This window comes from Motacilla alba, chromosome 7, assembly GCF_015832195.1.
Source record: "Motacilla alba alba isolate MOTALB_02 chromosome 7, Motacilla_alba_V1.0_pri, whole genome shotgun sequence".
NCBI lineage: Eukaryota > Metazoa > Chordata > Aves > Passeriformes > Motacillidae > Motacilla > Motacilla alba.
Window position 1 is genome coordinate 7,339,897 of NC_052022.1, and position 19,980 is coordinate 7,359,876.

The 19,980-nt window shown below is 43.6% G+C and overlaps 1 protein-coding gene across 1 annotated transcript; it reads left to right on the forward strand.

Annotated features, from left to right (window-relative positions):
- Nucleotides 1-446: 446 nt before the first annotated feature.
- On the forward strand, nt 447-16,528 carry LYPD1 (LY6/PLAUR domain containing 1). Its single transcript, XM_038143300.1, has 3 exons — nt 447-684; nt 1,728-1,865; nt 15,055-16,528. The coding sequence occupies exons 1-3, from the start codon at nt 633-635 to the stop codon at nt 15,288-15,290; spliced, it is 426 nt and encodes a 141-aa protein (XP_037999228.1). The 5' UTR covers nt 447-632; the 3' UTR covers nt 15,291-16,528.
- Nucleotides 16,529-19,980: the final 3,452 nt, after the last annotated feature.

The window sequence follows — 19,980 nt, forward strand, 5'->3', positions numbered from 1 at the left end:
GGCAATGGCGGGGCCGCGCCTCCCCTCAGTCCCTCCCGGGGTCGCGGGTGCTGCGGGGCGTTGGTGGGTGGCGAGCGGCGCCCCGCAGTGCCCGGGACGCGCTCCGGCTGCCACCTGTGGGCTCGGGCGGGCGGGGACACGGCAGGGACCGGAGCGAGTGGCTCCGGGAGCGGGGTCTGTGCCCGAGCCGAGGAGCGGGGCGGGGATTGATGTGATGCGATGAGCAGCCCCGGCGGGCAGAGGGTCGCGGGGCCCCTCGGCAGCGCCGTGCGCGACGGAGCCGGAGCCGGCGGTGCGGGGCTCCCTCCCTCGCTGAACTTCGCCCGTCCCCGAGGCGCTCCCGGCGAGGTGCGGGGATCCCCGCCCCGCTCCGCCGGCATCACATGGTGCTGGGGGAGGGAGGGGGAGCCGCCCCCCAGCCCTCGCTTCTCCTACAGTTTCTTCCAGTCTCAGCGCTCAACTCCGGCGAGGCTGGAGCGCGGCGCGGGGCTGGGCAGGGCGGGCTCCGCCGCCTGCTCCCGGGAGCGGAGGCGGCGGGGAAGCGGCACAAGTGCGCGGCGCCTCCGCTGCATCTCAGCTTCTGATGCCCCTTCGCGACTGCACGCCAGCCCGGCGGCCGCGGCTCCGGGAGGATGCGGCTCTTCCTCCTCGCTGCAACTTTCTGGGGATTGTGTCTGGCGCCAGGTAAGGGCTCCGCGCCGCTCGCCCAGCCCTGCGCGGGGAGCCTCCGTCCCCTCGTAGCCCCTCGACGGGGCTGCTACGGGGCGCTAAGAAGGACCGGAGCGGCGGAGCCCCCGTCCTGCCCGCGGCCCGCAGAGCTCCCGCCGGTGTCCCCAGCGCGGGGCGAGGCGCGGCAGCGATGCCTCTCGGCGGATGCCGCCCGCTGCCTCGGCGGGCCGTGGGTCGGTGCCAGCGGGCGCTCCCGCCGCCGCAGCGCTCCCAGCGGAGGGCGGGCACGGGCCGGGGGTCCCCGCCGCGGGACGAGGCTGCGGGATCCGCCGGCGGAGCGCCGCTGACGAGCAGCGCGGAGCGCCTCGTTTGCATGATAAAGGCGGCTGGCGAGGGATGCTCCGCCGCTTCAATTGTGCGTGGCAAAATAGTAATTAAATCGTTTGTAATTAATTAGTAGCTAAGTAAACCCGTCGGCACAGATAAGAGCCGGAGCGTATCTATGAGCCGGGTTGCTCTCTGCGGGGCGCGGGCGGCTTTCAGCCCGCAGTGCCGAGCGGCAGCCGCGGGGCGGGCGATGGGCAGCGGCTGCGGGGCTCTGCCGGTGCCGATGCCGGTGTAGATGCCGGTACCGGTGTCGGTGCCGGTGCCCGTCGCCTCCTGGCGGCGGCGTCCCCAGCGCCGGAGCAGCCGCCCCGCGGAGAGGAGCATCAGCAGAGCCGGCAGCGCTCGGCCTCAGCTGAGCGGGCGGCACGCTTCTTTTACTTTGTATTTGTCAAAGGGATACTTGGACTGAGCTGTTGACTAGTCAGGAACAGCCAAATGCGAGAGAGAGGGGGAAATATAAAGAAGATTGGCACGTGTTGGTTGTTTGGTTTTGTTTTGTTTTGTTTTGTTTTTTTAATGCTATTGCTATTATTTAAGGGCAGGTTCGATGGGGCACCCGGCTGAGCAGATGGTGTCCCTGCCCATGCCAGGGGCTTGGAATGAGATGATCTCTAAGGTCCTTTCCAAAAGAAAGCATTCTATGGTTTTTAACAAATCTCTGTCTGTTGCAGGTTCGGGTTTGCAAATACAGTGTTACCAGTGTGAGGAGTTCCAGCTAAATAATGACTGCTCCTCTCCAGAGTTCATTGTGAATTGTACCGTGAATGTTCAAGACATGTGTCAGAAAGAAGTAATGGAAAAAAGTTTTGGTAAGAATTTATCAATTATTCTTCTGTTTATGTGGTTTAGGTAGCATTTGTTGCTTTTGGCTCCACCCATTCATGGTGTTCAGCTTCATATGAATCTTCTGTCCCTACCTGAAGGGACTGGATTCAATGTCTTATACTTCCACAACTCAATGAAGTTAGGCATTTTCCTTTAAAACTGGTATAAAAACTGAAGGATGCAAGCCAAATGTTGATAAAGCTGGTTAAGACACAGCCTTATGGGTCTCTGATATAGTTTCCCAGCACTGGGAAATTAATAACAACAAGTTAGTTTAATCTCATTACAGTTAATTACATGGGCTTTTTCCCCAAGAGATAGAAGAGCATTAAATTAGTAATTCCCTCCTTTCTTTTATTTACTCAAGCAATTTATATACTCTGAAGATTCATCTTAAGGGAAGGAAAGTGTAGTGATCTTTGCTTTCATCCATTGAAGAAGCCATCCAGCAAAAGGGAGAAAGGGTTTTTTTAAAAAAGGAGGGGGGAATTTAGGGGGGAAGAGAAAGGCACAAATGGATTTGTCATACCAATTTTTAATTTTTTTTTCCTCTTACTGCAATTAATATTTAAGTTAACGCATTAGGACAGCAATGTGTCCAAGAGGAAATCAGCTGTGATTCTGCACCTTGCCTCTGTTGAGCTCTTTTATTAATGGCTGGGTTTTGTTCAGCATCGTGGAAGGCATTTGAGCTTTAGAGGGAACTGTGAGGTCTTACACTGCTGTGTTGCTCAGCAGCTTCCTACGTGGGCAGAAGACAGGAACTCTGCTGGGGACTCTGGCAGTGTGAGATGGCAGGAAGGGAGCTGGAGCTCATGGAGCTGCAGGCAGCTGAGAGGGTGTCAGGCACTGGAATGGACAAGGAGCAGCCACTCACTGGGAGCCCCAGCCTGGACATGCCCCCTGTGCCAACCCTGGGGAGCAGAGGGCAGCTTGGGGCTTCAGAGCCCTGACTGAAGGGGATGCTGCTCTCTGGGACTGCCCATCTCACAGATTTGGGGTTTTGCTGTTAGTGTAGACCAAGCCACAACCTGTCCTTTCCCAGCAAACACTCCAGGAGCAGCAGGATGCCTCTGGTGCAGACGTGTGCAGTCATCCATCCTGAGCAGCAGCAATGCTTCTTGGGCTGAGCAAACTCCTCTTCCTCGTCAGCCAGCTGGCCCCACCTGTGCTGCTGATTTCAGGTCACTGTGTAATCAGTCCTGGAAAAATAATAATGGTTGTTACACGTCAAAAATAGCTGAACTGCTGACACACTTTCATCCTGGGTAACACCATCCACACTCACTACTGCTGTGAAATACTTAGAGCCTGTCCAGTGTAGGGAAAAAAAACCAAAAAAACCCAAAAAAAACCCCTGGTTTTAATCTGTTTAAAGGAAGATTAGTCTCTCAAGTTATTTTTTACTGGGGTATTTTATTTCAAGTTTACTTGAAAAGGGTGGTGAGGGTGTGAGATAATTACAGCTTGCAAGGTACCTTTAAAATCTTGACTGCTTGAAGGCTTTGCTATCTCCACACCACAGCTTCTGTAGTACTTTCATGAGGTCAGACAGGATGGTGTGGTGATTTGGAGGGCTCTAGATGTGGTAGCAGACACAGACAAAAAAGTAAAATTTTAATTCTTTTCATTGATGCATAACTTGCCATTAGTCCTGTGAAGAAATTGCAATACAGTAAATAAGCAGCTCTTAAACTGCTTGGTGGGGTTTTTTTCTGTGCAATTTCATGTTTTTTTCTGAGTAGATCCCTGGAATTTTTCCTTTAGAAGGTTATTAGCATGCTCTGCATAGCAGGTGCCACTGTTTTATTACATTTACTTCTATAAATGCCTTTCTTATTAATTTTAAGTTCAGAGATTGTAAATTTCAGCCAGTTAATAAATTAAAATTTTAGCCTATTTCAAATGGAATGAAATTTACATTGCAAGCTTAGTTTCTGTTACCCTCAGTCAATTTTAGAGAGGGTTGGTTGTAAAACAGAGATGATTCAGTTCATCATCCTTTATTGGTTTTATTCCTAATTGATATTTAAATGTGGGCAATATAAATGCCTTACTCTCCCAAGTTTTGTTTAATAATTCATTTTACTTCTACCAGTATATTTCATAACCTGATTCTTTCGGTTGTTGCTTATTACTAAAAGCTGAAATGTTTCAAGTATTGATTTTAATTTATAATAGACTTGAGTTTGAGCTTTTAACCCAGAAAATGAAAGATGCAAATTTGCATTCATTCGACAGCACAGTCTCCTAATTAGAGTTCTTTCCTCTTGACTAAATACAGTCAAAAGAGTGCAATTTTTCTAGGTTAACCCATTTTTGTCATTATTAAAGTAGCTGTGTCAGTGAGCAAAGTGCTGCAAGTAGTCTCAAACTTCATTTAAAAGTCAAGTGCAGTGTTCTGAGATAAAGCCCACGGTGGGAGGGGGTGACCATCCTCTGAGGGAGCCTCCCTTCCCCTGCAGGAGGCACCAGTCTGGGTGTTTTGCTGTCAGGGGTGCTGGCTCTCGTTCCGTGCTGTGTATGATTGTGCTTGCCTGCAGTGCAGCCCCAGCCTGTGGCCAGGGACTCTTCTCCACGAGTGTTTGCTGTGTTCAGGAGTTGTGCCACAGCAGCTCTGTGGCTCAGCTTCATTTCTGGGTTGAACTCCCTGTCCTAGAAGCACCAAGGTGGCAAATGACACCCCTGGGCTGCTCTTCCCATTTACCTTGTACAAAGTTCCTTGTTCCTGTTCACAGTTAACCCCTCCTCAGCTTCTCTAAATTCAGAGCTTCAGATGACACTGGGCTCTCTCAGAGCATTGTCTCAGCTTCTGGAGAAGCAGCTTCAGGTGAGAAATAGCAGCAGCTCCTAACCCAGAGCTTAACAAGTTAGGCATGTTCCTAACCCAGAGCTTAACAAGTGGCTGTTCCTGTGGCAGCTTCTGATGTGAGCAGCTAAGAAAGCACGTGTCAGTAACTTCTATTTTGAATTAGATCATCAGGCATCTGATCCCAGCTGTTTGTTGTATCAGGTAGACATTTGCTCCTTTGGACAGCTTAAAATTGAGCAGCAAATAGCAAAATGTTTTTCTCTCTTAAGGCTGAGTTGTATTTAAAACTTTTGCCAGAAAGAGTTTAATGAATGTTAGAATTCTGTTCCAGTGGGAGATACAGGACAAGACAGTATTTTCCCTGAGATAAAGAATCTTACTAATTAATTTGTTAATTAAATCTCAAAAAAAAAAAGCCTTCTTTTAGAGGGAGGAGTGATGAGAATGGAAATTTTTTTATCCCACAGAAATCAATGTAAAGGATAAGTTTCTAGTGCATTCTTCAACTGGATAAGCAGGTGTTTGAAAACTCTGTAAATTGAATGTTTGACAAAGGATCAAAGCTCTTACCATGATTCTACTTGCAGATACCTTGTGGCAAGTCCCATGGTGGATTCCCTGCTCCCACTTGCCTCTCTCTTTCCAGTCTATGGACTTTTAAATTAGACATGTCAATGCTCCTTCATTTTTAGAATATATGTAGCAACAAAGAAATCCCACAGTATATTGGGATCAAGCGAAACATCTTGGTGATAGATGAGTATACAGTGTGTACATGCTTTTATATACATTATATATCATAGAAAACATACTGGTAATGATAGTCTCGCCTTTTACTGAGGGGAAGAGTTATCAGGGCATAAAGGCTGATCTAAAACCTACTTAAGGCAAAATGAAACTTGCAATGTGAATACATCAGCGAGGCATGAAGCAAGAGGGATGAGACAGCCAGCCCAGAGAGAGGTAGCCAGTGTCAATTTCTTGGAACTCTTTGCAAGTAAACCTGCCCACGTGCATGTTTGGAACAATACACCGTCTGTTCTAATCTAGTTGTGAACATACTTTTACTAACTTTTGCAAGGAAAAAAAAATTATTCACTGTAGCAATGCCAATGCTTGAAAAAATCAAGGATTTTTCCTTTCGCAAGCAAATTCGGAAACAATCAGATTGTTGTATTAATCTGCAAGAAGAAATTTTGCTTATTTGTTTGGTTTACTATGGTCCTTTTAATGTATTTAATTGGTATATAACTCTGCAGTGTAGTTAAAGAAATTGCTGTGATTGTGTGCTTAAAAGTAGTGCATGGAAACACCATGAGCAAGATCAGCACCTCAGTGTTGAATTAGAGCTTTATCTATTTCTTTCAACTCTTTCCAGTATTGGTTTTCCCATCATTTGTTTTATCAGTGGCTGCGTTGTATAATGAGCTGGGCTGTGGTAAATTCTTCACCTGTGATTATCACTTGGTTTTGCCATGATTGAGTTGTTCATGTGTGCAAGGACTACAGAACAAATTACCTTTTTCTGTGTTCATGTATAGAACCCATTAGTACTAATATTAATTGCATATCAAAGGGAAATTATCAAGGATTTATATTAAGGGGAAATTATGCTCTGGTGTACTTTTATTGATAAAGTGATTAAAACAGCAAACAAAGTTTAATGTTGCCAGAATTACTGTAGGCATTAAAGCTTTATAGGAAGTTGTTGCATCCCCAGTATCCATTTAGAAACAGAAAGAAACATCCACTGAATTGGTGGTGGATTTTTATTTATTTTTTGGTTTTCCTCTACACTTTTTTGGTCAAAGGACGTCAACATAACTCAACAGAATTTATTGGTGTTTGGGGGGGCTTTTTTTTTTTTTTAATCAAAGCAAAGCATGATATAATAAATCTTTATTGAAAAATTTAAATGATAAATAAAAATTTTGCATGGGACAGTTGGTACCTATAACACCACATATTGTGCTACCTGGTGCCCAGCGAAATGAAGACATAATGTCAATATTGGAAACACATTTCACTTTTGATATTGAATAAAAGATTTGCAATGGACATTGTTAATTTGCACTGTATGCTGAACACTTGGATCTGTGGGTACATTTCCATTCAGAAACACTTTTTCTCAAATGTCAAAGCCATTTCCTCACTTGTAAATTTTTTCCAATCTTTGGGTTTCTCAGAAAACTTTCTCAGCCACTTATGGAATGCACTGACTTGAGTGTGTCAGCTGAGGAGAAATTATGAGAGTGTTCAGCAGTTGCTGTTCTGACTGCCTTTCAATAAAGAAAAGCAGCAGTGCAGTTAACAGTTCAAGCAGTTTATGACTTGAAAGTCATGACAAAGATCCGAGTGCAGAAGTGATGAAGGCTGCATTATTTTAAGGAAGATGGGGCATCTGGTCCAGCGAGTTTCATCTTTCACAGGCCGTGGACAATAGCTTTTTATGTTATTTTATTTCTCAGGCTTGTATGGAAGATATACAAATGAATTTTGTGATGATACAGTACCCACAGCCTGGTGTCTCTTAAACCTCCCCTGAGAGTTTCCTATTGCATTTCACACAAATGAGTTTGTGTTTCCAAACCTTTTTGAAGCCTGACCCTGTCACTCCTCTTAGCTCCCAGTGACCTTAGCAAATCACTGGCAAGCAAGCAAGCTTTAATTAATCCAAACAGTTTTCCATTTTTCCTTTGCAGCCTGGATGGTTTTTTTTGGGAAAATTGGCAAAACTGGATTTTGCCAACTTACCAGTAAGCCTTTGAAACTGGAAAAAGCCATATAAAACCCAGGAAAATCCTACTGTTAAGCTGAGCAGGCTGTAAAACCCTGACCGTGAAAATACCTAAAGATTTAGGAGTGGAATGAATTTCCAAAGTTCTGGCATGCAAGTGCCAACATCTGAGCCATCCCACTGAAGTTGGTAAGGACATCAATTAAGGATGCAGCAAGACTATTCACGTGTAAAATTATTTATGTGACTTTTTGCAAGGATGTAGCACTTTAACATTTGTAAAGGTGAAAGGGCTGTGGCTTCCCTTCATCTCAGAAAGTAAGGATTGTCAAGAAAAATCCTCATACAGAATTCTGAAAATTGAGTCCAAGTTCACCTCTGTCTCTACAAGATGAAGTATATTTAGGTCTTGATGGCAAAGGACATTTAGATCTTGATTCCTTTGTACCAGGTAAGAGGAGAGGATGGAAGGCTGTGAGCCAGCTTTGTTGGGAAGACGATGTGTTGTAGTGCTTGACTGTACATCCACATTGGTGAGCAGGGAAACGAATGAGAACAGTAGGAAACCAAAGAATTATTAGATATGCAGGTGAAAGCTGAGCTTTGATCTCTCATTTGTAGCCTCCCGTGGCTTTAAAAAATATTTGATAACACCACCATTAGCAGTTGTACTTCACTTTCCTAGTCTATGCATTTTTAAGCATTTTAATGCTGTGCCTCAGCTTTGCAAGCAGTGACCGTCTTTTTTGTGATTTTTTTGTTGTTGTTGTTGTTAACAACAGCATTTTGAGTCACATTTCAAGCACCAGAATTAGAAGGCACAACTTACAAAAATATATCAGGGTAATCTAAACCCTTGTCCTCTGTCAGTCCACAATTGTCCAGTTTTCTCCTGAGCTGACTTAATTTCTGCAAGGAGTCATGTCAGGGTCAGAAGGAGAGTGATGAGGCCAGACTTTATTGTCAAAAGCTTCCTGTTAGTTTCTGAAAAAATGTGCAACTTTTAAAAAGCGCCAAATGTATGGAAGATTTGTGATGATATTAGCTTTTCATACAAAATCATGATGACAATATGCTGAGTGTATCAGGTGGTTTATTTTCATTTTGCAGAGGGGCAGAGAGGGCTGGGTTTGTTTTCTTTTTAATAGAATTGTATACTGCCTAAGAATCTAAAGGTATAAATATGCTTTTATCTTGTCTATAGAGTGCATCAAAGGGCGAGCCAGGATGAAATAGCTGTAGTCCTAAAACACAAGATTAAAAATCAGGAAGTGTGTGCATAGCTTTGCAATAGATTTCAAGTCACATACTTTCAGTGTCTTGGGGTTTTTTTGGTCTGGAAAGCACCAACCTTGGTAGCTCACAGTATTTAAGTAGCTGTTTACAAGGTGATTCGAAAATTTTGTGATACAATTTCTAGCAAGGTACAAATTATTTAAACCACTTGTCTCATCAACTTTCTCTCTGGAGTTCACAAGGATAAGAAGAATTATTGTGAAGTGAAACTTACAGGACATGGTTGGATAGGATTATATTTTACATTTGCTCATTTTGTTTGGGGTTTTTGGGAGGGTTTTTTGTAAGAATGAATTTACAGCCATAGCTGAAAGTCTGTGTGTTGAGGAAGCTTAATTCGTACTTTAAAGCAATAAAAACATCATCTGACTAAAACTGCAATTGTTTGGGGAAGCACAGCCTCAGAAGAAGGATTGATTGCTCTTAAATATTCAGTCACCTTCTTCGATATTTAGGACCTTATTAGATAGAATATTTACAATCACTTTCTCTAGAAAGCAGCAAATCACAATAGGACCCCTGGAGTCTGTCACTGTTTGATGTACGTGAACAGGTACTAGCTGAGGAACTGATCATCATCATAGCAAAACCACTGAAGCCATAAAGAGATGGGCATAAAACCTAATACAGAACTTTAAAAACAAAATTTGCAAACCTATTTTTCTGTATAGTCTGAACCCAGTTTTTGTAGCATTACTGATGCAGTGAAATGCAGAAATAATCACATTTATATTTTTTGTTCCATAGAAAGTGATGTTCACCTATTTACATGTTATTCTTGCACTAGTATAAATTCTCATTTTCTTTCTTGGCAGACATCAGAAAAGAGCTTTTGTAAGTCCTACTGGGTTCTGAAATGTGCTTGAGTGCAGGGTAAGCTAGTGACAGTTTAGGGAAAAAATACAGAATGAAACATATGAATGAAATCACAAAGCAGGCATGGCACAGCAGAGCACACATCAAGTCTATGCACAATGAGAGGGAAAACTTGCAGATTCACCAAGAGCAGAAAATTGAAAGTTTTGGTGAAGTAAGACAGTTGGAACTATGCAGGATATTCAAAGAAAGGAGTACTGGTACATAAGCACAGTCATCAACTTGTCTTTATGAGCAACAACATTAAGAGAACACCCAAACAGATCCTGTGCAGTTCATGCTAATGCAAGAGCTAGGACAAGACTGGGAGGGGGGCTCCTCCTGTGTGCTACACTGTAAATTATCCACTGTTGGCCAATTTCCCACCTTTTGCTTAGAAGAGATGGGCAAGATTTAAACACCCAATCTAAAAGAATTGAGTGGAGGTTATGTCAAAATTGTAAGTGTATGCCTCAAACTTGTCTTGCTCTACCTGCTGGCTTTCTCAGCTACTTACCTTTGAGATACAAATCTTTTCTACTGCTCTTTTTTTGCTTCCAGCACCTGGTGCAGCCTTGAAAAGGCTCAAGGATGCCTCAGTGCTGGGCCCTAGTTGGACACAGACTTCTTTCTCAGCTCCAGAAGATTTATGTGGCAGCTTTGCTCAGAGCACGTGCAGGGGATTTTGCTAAAGCACTATTTGTGGAATGAGCTGCACGAGACTGACTTTCACACCTGGGCCTGTGAAATTGGTTATATGCATATAAAATATAAAATATACAAATAAAATGGTGTAGAAAAAGCTTTCTTTAAAAAAGTGGAGTGTCAGTGATAGCCCACAAGATCTGAGAACATCTGGCTGGGAAAGCTCAGTGTTGGGCAAAGTGACATTGTCCACTTGACTGGGGCAAACTTGGAGAGGAGGGTTTTGTGGCCATGAGGTCCTGGGGTGAAGGACAGGGCTGTGATTTCCTGCTGAGCTGTGCCTTTGCAGAAAGCAGTTTCAGAGTAGCTGGGTCATCATAGGAGCGGGAAGGTGACTTTTTTTGGAAATTAGGTCACTGATCTCAGAGGTGATACCCTGGTTGCCTGTTTTGGCTTCAGAGAGCCTCTGTACATTTTGCTGAAGGACACTCCTGAGAGTACAGGTGCAAACTGAAGTTGCACACTGCTTGGATTGTGCTTGGCTCTTAAAAGTTGGAGAGTCATGCTTACACAGCATCTTTCGTGTCTGCACCTCCTAGAACAGAAGACTCAGAGGTGTCTAATAAGGTTCTTTTCAATCAGTGAGAGAAAAACCTTGGATCTTCTGGTGCCTTCTGCATAAACACAGTGTAAGAAGTAGGTGTGATGTCACCTTTTTTGGTTGTCTTAGTAACAAGTTAAGCTGTTATTCAAGAGAAATGCACTGGGCTCTGCAGACAGGGTAGAGGAAAGAACACTCACTTTTGGATTTGAAGAAATTATTGCTTGCATTGTTTGTTACAATCAAGACGGAATGCACTTGTGTGTGGACAAAACAGTGCCAGGGTGCAGATGCACAGGACTAGAGTGGATCCTGCTGAGAAAATAAATACTGGAAGCAGGAACTGTAGAAAAGCCTAAAGATTTACACCCATCCCTTCATTGCAAGGAATAAGGCAGAAATATTAGTTTGGACCTTGACACTGTCTAAATATGTGGTGACTTGTGGGGCAGAGAGGGGTGTGACCATGGGCAAGTTGCTTGTCTAGAAATCAACTTTCAGTGCCAAATTTAAGCCCAAATCTGCTTAAAAAAAAAAAAAAACAAAAAAAGTGAAAACAAACATGGCTGTTGTAGGTATATGTGACAGGAGAGAGTGTGGGATATAAGCACATTATTACACAGCTGTTCTAGTTCTGTGTACTCCTGTCTTTTCTTGAAATTTCTTGATCTGCATCCCACAAGCCTTGAAGCGAAAAGAATGGAAAATCTGTTGGTCAGTAGTAGGTCCTTCCCAGTAAAACATCCTTATAGTACCTAAACTGTTGTTGGGGGTCTGCTGAATCCCTGAAAAAGTACAAATTACTCTGTATTCACCCATCAAGTAATTGGGCAATAAATATACTAATTGAGTAGTCGTAAATATGCTAATTTATTACTAGTTTCAATTGTTGAGGGGGGGTAGCTGGGAATGACCCCATCCCAGTAAAAGCAGAGTGTAAAAAGTGAAGTCTCTTTGCTTAGCCAGTGACTCAGAACAATCTGAGGTAGAAGAAAAGCTTCCAGAAAGGTTTGCAATTATTTTTCTGGGTGATATGTTAATGAATGCATCAGGCTGATTGCTCAGGCAAGAATACCCAGTAATTAGCAGTTATGTCTGTGGTATGACTCTTATGAGGCAGATAACCACTTTGAAGAAATGTCTGCAGTTCAGCCTGCTGGTGGCAAATGACTCAGGGAGATCTTGGGGGTCGTTTTGGAACTGGCTCCGCAATGCTGCAAAGGAGGAGTTTGAGGAGAGATCTCAGGATATAACTCAGAGAGGAGGCTGCTGTCCTGGCTGAACTCCGGGGGTGAGCTGAAGTTACTGGGGCCCATTAACCTGTTTGCTGGAGTGAGGAGATGGTGTCCCTGCCATCAGATCATGAAAGTCAGTTGTACTCATGTATTTCCTACCAGAATTATGATAGGAAGAAGGTTTAGGAGTAAGTGAAGTCACAGCACAAGTGTTTTTAAAATGTCACACCTGCAGTGCTAACATTCCCTCTTTTTCCACCAACTTCTGTGCCTGTTTGCATTGTGTCTTCCTGTCAAGATACTGCAGAACCAGAGAGAGAGAGAGAGAGCTCAGCCCTTCTATGCTGAGCAAGCTTGCTTCATACCTGATGCTTTGTAAAAAGCACTTAGTGTGATAGCAGCTGGTTTGTGAGATCAAGAGACTCTATCAGTACTCACAGGGAAAAAATCTTGGATGTGAAGGGCATGTTAGCAAAGGAGCTGTTAAAAACCTGATGGAAGTGCTGAGTTTTTCAAGTAAAAAATCTCTCTAAAATTTAGATTACTAGAACAGGGAATGGGAATAAACAATCACTTGGGTGTGAAATTTCCTATTGTAAGGCATTTACTAAAAAGCCACTGGAGAAGTGTTACAAGGGGATTTTGCTACTAGTCAGATTATTCTCCCTATTTAGGTGTGAACATGGTCCATCTGTTCATGAGACTTTGAGTAGTAAAATTTCAGTCTGAGCAGGAACACTGTGTTTTGACTTCAAAAGGAGCTCAGGATTGTTCTATGGGATTGGTCCTGGAGAACAGATCTGTTGTAAACACGTGGAGTTAAGCTGCAGGACTTTGATTTTAATTGCAGGAGAGGTTTCCTAGAGTTGTCTGGTGAAAACCATGCCTCAGAGGGCATCATCTAATTGCTCACAGCAGTGAACAATTCCAGTCTCCTAATCTATGGGAGAAGTGCAAAGTGTGATATTTCCACACCATAAATTATCCAAACTAATAAATCACTAGTTCAAGTTGTGAACAGAGCTTTGCAGGAAACCTGTGAAAAGGAAACAGCAGGAAGAGAATGATCTCTAAAATGATGGGAACAGGAAATCTGCCAGGGCCAAAAGCTTTATAGAGGCTTGGTCTTTGAGGGAAAAGTCAAATTCACTGCTGTTCATATGGAAGACTGAGGAATGGCTGAGTTTGGTGGATGTTTGTTGCTCAGGGAAATAATCTGTGATGGGGAGATGTGGGACTAGGGAATGGATCTCACTGTGCCTGGTTTAATTGAATACAGGAGTCCTTTCTCAAGAGGGAAGGGGAAGGAAAAACATTAACTGTAGCCATGGGAAGGGGGTCATAGCTGCCTTTGCTCTGGGAAGACTGCAGGAAGAACGTGGCCAAAGCACCAGTCTTTTTGGGGAACATCAACTGACTGAGATTTTGATATTGTAAAGCTGATCAGTGGCAGCACCAGTGAGGCTCCTTGACAGCAGTGGTTTGTCAGCAGAGACAGAACTCCCTTCTTTTTGCAAACTGTAGTAATAAAGATTGCATTGCTTGATCTGTGTGCCTTTGCTGTTACAGGGAGAACAGCCCACAGCTCCTCTTCCTTCTTGAGAAAAGGCTCTACCTGCTGTGTTGATTGATTGAAGCTCACTGGAGACAGAGGAAGATTTAACACTCACTTGAGGGCTTCTCTTCATAAGTTCAATGAGATAGATACCCTAAAAACACATTTCAGAGTTGAGATTTGCAGAGGGAGAACACAAACAAGGAAACCCCCGCATTGTTGGGATGGCAGCAGTGTTGTGACAGTATAAAAGAATTGCTTTAATTAAAAGTCTCTGAAGACAGGAAATCCTTCTTTCTGAGCACAGCCCAAAGAAAGGGTGTTCTGCTGCTACTCTCAGCACTCAGAGGTGCAGTGGCTGATGCCAAATTACAGAGGTTTCTCCTGGACCATGGAGGTGCTGTAGTGGTTATTAAATCTCTGGGGATTGAACAAATATCTGCAGGCACTGTACATCCAGAACCAGGGTCATATTCCCTCCTCACTCCCTCCAAAAGAAGTCTCAGTCAGTGTGCATTTAAAGACATTTTGGGACCATGTCACAGGATGCAAAGGCACCATTCTCAAGAGAAGCCTGGTCCCTTGCTTTTCAGGAAAAACTTTTTGAAAATCCTATATTCAAAAAGAATAGTGATTTTATCATCCTTAGGAATATTCCTACTGCTTTTTGTAACGACAAGCAGGCAAGCATCCATTATCTATTTCTATTATGTGTATGTTTTTCTAAGACAAAATTTCTACTGTATCGCTTGCAGGAAAATTTTGGAGTAATGAGATGGGGAACTGCCATAACCATTTTCCACTGTGACAGAAGAAAATACATCTGTGTATTTTACAGCCTTTATAAACCATCTTAAAATAGCAGCTAAAATAAATGCATCAGAATGTACTTTTTCAGTTAAAAAAAAATAAAAGGGGAGGGAGGAGGATGAAAGTTTTGCTGATAGTCATCCTCTTTTTACTCCTAGTTACCTGTCTGTGTGTGGCAAAGGAACAAGAAAAGGAAAAAAAAATTCTCAAAAGACAAATGAAGAGTGTAGAAAGCTGTAATTACTTAGACACCTTAACTCAGACATGTTCAGCAATAGAAACAAAACTAATCTTCTCACTAATTGCGTTTCAGTTATAGCTATTCAAACAGTTTATTCTGAAAGATGAAGAATTCCAGCTATAAAATGCATCATTTGATATACATTATGCAAATTAAGTCTGTAATATTTTTTGGTTCCAACCAGGATCAAACTACAGAGAAATCCCAGGCAGTGCGACCGTGGTGCTCGGGCAGTGCAGGGCTGTTGGTCCTGTCCCTGCTGCGGTGTCTGCCCTAAGCACCAGCAGTGTTTTGGGGATGTGAACTGGGTTTGCAGCTGCTTTTGAGCAGGAATCATGCTGTAAAGTGTTCCCCTCAAAAGGAGTAACCCTTGTTGTGTGTCACAGGAATCATGTACCGCAAGTCCTGCGCCTCCTCGGCCGCGTGTCTGATCGCCTCCGCCGGCTACCAGTCCTTCTGCTCTCCTGGCAAGGTCAACTCCGTCTGCATCAGCTGCTGCAACACTCCTCTCTGCAATGGACCCCGGCCCAAGAAGAGGGGCAATTCTGCTGTGGTGCCCAGGGCACACATGATAACCACTCTTCTGCTCCTTAAATTTGCTCTGTTGTTTTTGTACTGCTAAACTTCAAGCAAGTTGGTTTGTTTGTTTTATTTTCCCTGACACAATTTGTTCTGCATCCTTCTTTCTTCAAAGATGCTGCAATTATTTTCTGTTCATTTCCAAATCCCTGTCAAGAGCAGGGGAAGTTCGGTGGCTGTGTGGGGAAGAGGGGCTGATATTTTTGTCAGCTAATGAGTTCAGTTAGCAGATTGAATTTCCAGTGTGCACTTAAAAATCCCAGCAGGACAGAGAACTCCTGTTCCTTTTGCATAACTGGAAACAAATCCATCCGTGTTATTCCTTTTGCGATGTTGTCACTTTCCTGGGTCATTTCAATTTCCATGTTTTTAAGCTCATCGCTAAGCATTAACTTTGCCTTATGAGGTCATACTTGATGTTCACAAAGGCCGTTCTGTGCACCCTGACCGGGCTCTGAGCTGGTCTCGAGGGACACCACTTCCAGGCTGGGATCTGGGGACGCAGGACCTGACTCCTGTGGGCTGCAGCTGGACGTGGGCTCCTTCTGGAAGGTGCTCAGGAAAACTTTGGCATTGCCTTTGGTGGAAGAGCTGCGCCTGGAGGACATGAAGAGCAGCGGGCGCAGGGAGCGGCTGCTCGGCGCCCCGGAGCTCTGGTTGGCCCTGAGGAACCGCTCCCTGTTGGCGTGCTGCAGGCTGAGGCGGCAGCACAGGACCTGCAGGAACACGCTGCGGAACTGCTGAGAGGAGATGTTGTACAGCAGCGGGTTCACCACCGAGCTGAGGTAGAAGAAGATGTCGGCGATGGGAAGGAGGGTGATGTAGGCTTTGAAGTAGGGGATGGTCCAGTCCTGCTTCGGTTTGGCAGCAGCCATGATCCTCCTGACCTGGTTTGGCATCCAGCAAACCGCCAGAGTGGCAATGATCAGTCCTGCGGGCAGAGAGAGCAAGAAAGAGGTCTGCATACGTGGGGGAAGACACATAAAATACCATCAGCTCTGCACTTACTTGTTAGGAAATGGTACCAATTTTTCAGTGTTTTGCTTGACAGCTTTTTCTGCCAGTAGCATTTTTTGTTTGTTGTTTTTAATAACTGTTACAAGGTCATTGCGGCACATGCTCAGACAAAACACTGCAGAGTGCTTGGATGGCGTTTCTTTGTACCTGATGTCATTTATTGCTTTTCAAAGTGTTCTTTCTCTGATCATCTGTGTCTTTGGAAAGAATGCGGTTTTATTTTTGTTTGTGCTCTTACATTTCTTCTGTCTTTCCCTTTACTTTGAAAAACAAACACAATAAATAGAACCTATAGCCATATTAGATCAGGCAATACCCAGAAGAGATCAGATTCTTGTTTGTACTTTACAAAAAAGAAAATGTATGCATAATAATATATTTCGTGTTATTTTTGGTAGATTTCCTCTTACAGAAGCTATTTTTAAGTAAAATGTGTATGGATCTTTTTATGGTAATTAAGATATGTTGGGCTTTCTTAAAAATCAAATTCCAGTGGAATTAAATGATGAATGTAAATGCGAAAAACCCAAGCCTAGTCCTGAAAGTGTAAGCAGTTTCAGATTGTAAATTATGCTTTAAAATGTGGTATCTGACCATTTTGTATTTATATGTAAATATAAATACATGTTGCTGCATCACTAATGGCATTAAAAAGGGGTGGCTGAAGTGTTGGATGTCTGAGAATTCTGCCTGCGTGGAGCGTGTTCGCAGGGTGCAGCAGCCCTGCAGGAACGTGTCAGTGGCTGGAACTGGCTGTTCCCAGGCAGGACATGGAGCAGGAGCAAGGCACCTGGCACCTCATGGCACCCTCTGCTGCTCCTGTGTGCCAGCACTGGAAATCCTGCCACCGTGTGTGACATCCCAGGTACACACAGTCACTCCTGCTGCTGCTCCCCCCCGGCACCAAGCAGTGCTGGCTCGCAGGGCAGCCTCCAGTTTGCTGTCCCCTCTTTGCTTCTCTCTGTGCAGGAACTGTGCCTTACAGAAACTTTGGAAGGAGAAGAAGCTGCAGCCTGGCTGCTTCCCTGCAGCAGGGAGTGTCCTGGTGGGGCTGTTCTCCTCCTGTGTCACCTTGTTAACCTCATCCAATGCCTGACCTCTGCTCCCAGCAGCAGCACAGAAGCTGTTTAATTCTTACTTCTCTCGGCTGAGTCAGATTTCCCCCACTGGACAGGTCACTGTAGCAATGCCACTTGGAAATAGCAGGTTTTTGAAGCCAGGAAAAGGATACTTCACTAGCAGGAAGATGTGAATGTAGCAGGGAAGGGAGGCAGGAAATAGAAGAAACATTTTTCATAACTTTGAAAGTGCCAGAGCTTCATCAGGCTCTGTCCAAGTTCTCGCCACCAGTACCCCCAAGCAAAGAAAAGGTATGAAATGCCTTTTAAAAAAAGAAATTTAATTTTTTTTTCATAAAAGGGATAATTACTTTAACGAATTTATTGTCTCCCTGAATAAGCTACCAAATAAAAGCTGTCCTTTAGATCCCTTGCTTCTGTAATCACTTACTGTCACAATAACTTTGTTGGGATGGGGACGTAGCAGATGTTAAACCTACAGCACTTAAGAGCCCTGGAGGGCTGTTGTTGGCAGGCCAGCAGTAAATCCATCAACAAAACCTTTGCCATTTTCAGTTCTTTGCCTACCAGAACTCTCCTCAACCACTGTTTCTTTGCTCTCAGTCCCACAGTCCCCTCCCTGCCCCTGATTTTCCCCTGCCACCTTGCCTTACTGTTCAGTACCTGCTGTGCCTCTGTGATCTGAATTTTGTATTAATCCTGCAAACGTTTGTGGCCTTCAGTGCTCTTTTCCTGCTGTCAGCTTAACAACTATAGGGTGTCAGTCCTGGCATGGCCCAACAGAAAATAAGGCCCCTTGAGTAGTGACTTGTGATGAGCCTTATAAAAAGGCAGTGGAAGGATTTTATTGCTTCACTGAGGCTTCTTCTCTGGTGCAACTTAAACAAAGTTCACAAGCCCAAATCCGTGGAATTCTCATCAGATTTTACCAGAAGATCTCTTTCAATTGAGAAGAAAATAATATTAGTGGGGTTTTATTGTTGTTGTTGGGCTTTTTTTTTGTTCTTGATTAGAAACAGGATACTTCATCATGCTTATTAATACTTTCCTAAATTATGAACGCTGCTGCAAAAAACTGAGCAAACAATGCATGGATTCATTTTTAAAGCTCAACTACACTGCTCTGAGATGTCTGATTTTTTTTTAATTCCTTGGCATTGACCTTTCTTTTTAATTCAAACTGCCAAGTGTTTAAGATATCCCCTTATATTCTTGAGACACTTTTGCTCTGGAGAAGTGACTATCTGGAAGTGTGTACAGGGAGTGAAAAATGAGCTGCTTGTGCCCTTGTGCAGCACAGGGAGGTTTGTCTCTCGGGGGGCGGGAGGGGACGTCTGCAACACTGTTGTTTTCCAGGGATGACTAATTGTTCATTTTCACACTTTGAGAAGATGCCTGTTGATTCAAAGGAGATGCACCATGCAAATAAACATGCTGACAGACTCACAATATTTTTTTCCAGCTTTCACACTTGGCATGGCAGTGTGGAGTAAAGGCAAGCACAGCAGAAGAGCACCTTGGGAAGCCTCTGAGCTCAGCACTGCTGCTGTCAGGCTGAGCCTGGACTTGGGCTCCAGCAGTTTGTGTTGTGCTGCTGTGCCAAAGGTGCTTAAACAGCCTTAACCAGCTGGAATGGAAACCACACTGAATCTTACACCAGCACTGATTTATTTTTCCTGTGAGCTCGCTGCCCAATAGGAATAATTCTTCACATTTCAGCTCATATCCAACTTTGCCTTCCACACCTTCTGATTAAAGGGAGAAAGATCAGTAGCTGTGCTTTTTCCAGCCCCTTTTCCTGACCACTGCATGGAAGTGACACAGAGCAGAGCTTTATCTTCCATGGAATAGCAATGTTTATAAACAAAGTAATGCTGTGCTTCTGCAACCTCCATCACTGGTGCTTGAAATTTCCAGCTCACATTTGAATTGTTCCAGTTTAATCATCAGAAGGGCATTAGAAAAATGCCAGCAGAAGCCAGGAGCCCTTGTGTTACCTTCTGTTAGTAAGAACATCTCAACCTTTAAGTAAGAGCAGCAGCTTAGAATTTATTTAACATTGATTGAGATATTTCAAGGTAACAAACAAAACAAAACAAAAGACATGAAAAGGTCCTTGACTAAAACTACATTATAAAGTTAAACCATAAACAAGTCACAAAACAGTTTACCCCAAAATAGGAATTACCACATCCTACTACAGTTTGAATTTGAAAAAAACCCAGCCCAAGCCTCTTTACAAAGCATACAAATTTAACAACACTTTAAATTTGGGAATCATTATTCTAACTTCCCAAAAGTCAATCTCACAGTATTAATTCTTAATATGTGACAAAGGATCATTTATGTAGTAAAATAAACCTAGCATTTAAGTGCCAATAGTATAAATATTCATTGCTGGCAGAGAATAGGAGTTTGGCAGCCATCTATCCCTTAGCAATACTTTTTTATTACTCAGAAAATTCCTCTGGGCCATAGGGGACTGAATTAAATTAATTATGAACTTTATTGGGAAGGATTTTAAATATGTGCAGATGTCTGGTAGAGAGGGCTTCTTTCTCCATACTTCCCCTTATTCTTTTGTTGAATAAATTTTCGTCTTTTTTTCTGTACCTAAGCACTTAAATCTGTCTCCTT

What these genes read in the sequence shown, in the direction of transcription:
- LYPD1 (XM_038143300.1), top strand. Translation starts at nt 633, where the DNA reads ATGCGGCTCTTCCTCCTCGCTGCAACTTTCTGGGGATTGTGTCTGGCG. An exon ending in GGGATTGTGTCTGGCGCCAG is followed by an intron (nt 685 to 1,727) that starts GTAAGGGCTCCG and finishes TGTCTGTTGCAG; the next exon opens with GTTCGGGTTTGCAAATACAG. An exon ending in AGTAATGGAAAAAAGTTTTG is followed by an intron (nt 1,866 to 15,054) that starts GTAAGAATTTAT and finishes TGTGTGTCACAG; the next exon opens with GAATCATGTACCGCAAGTCC.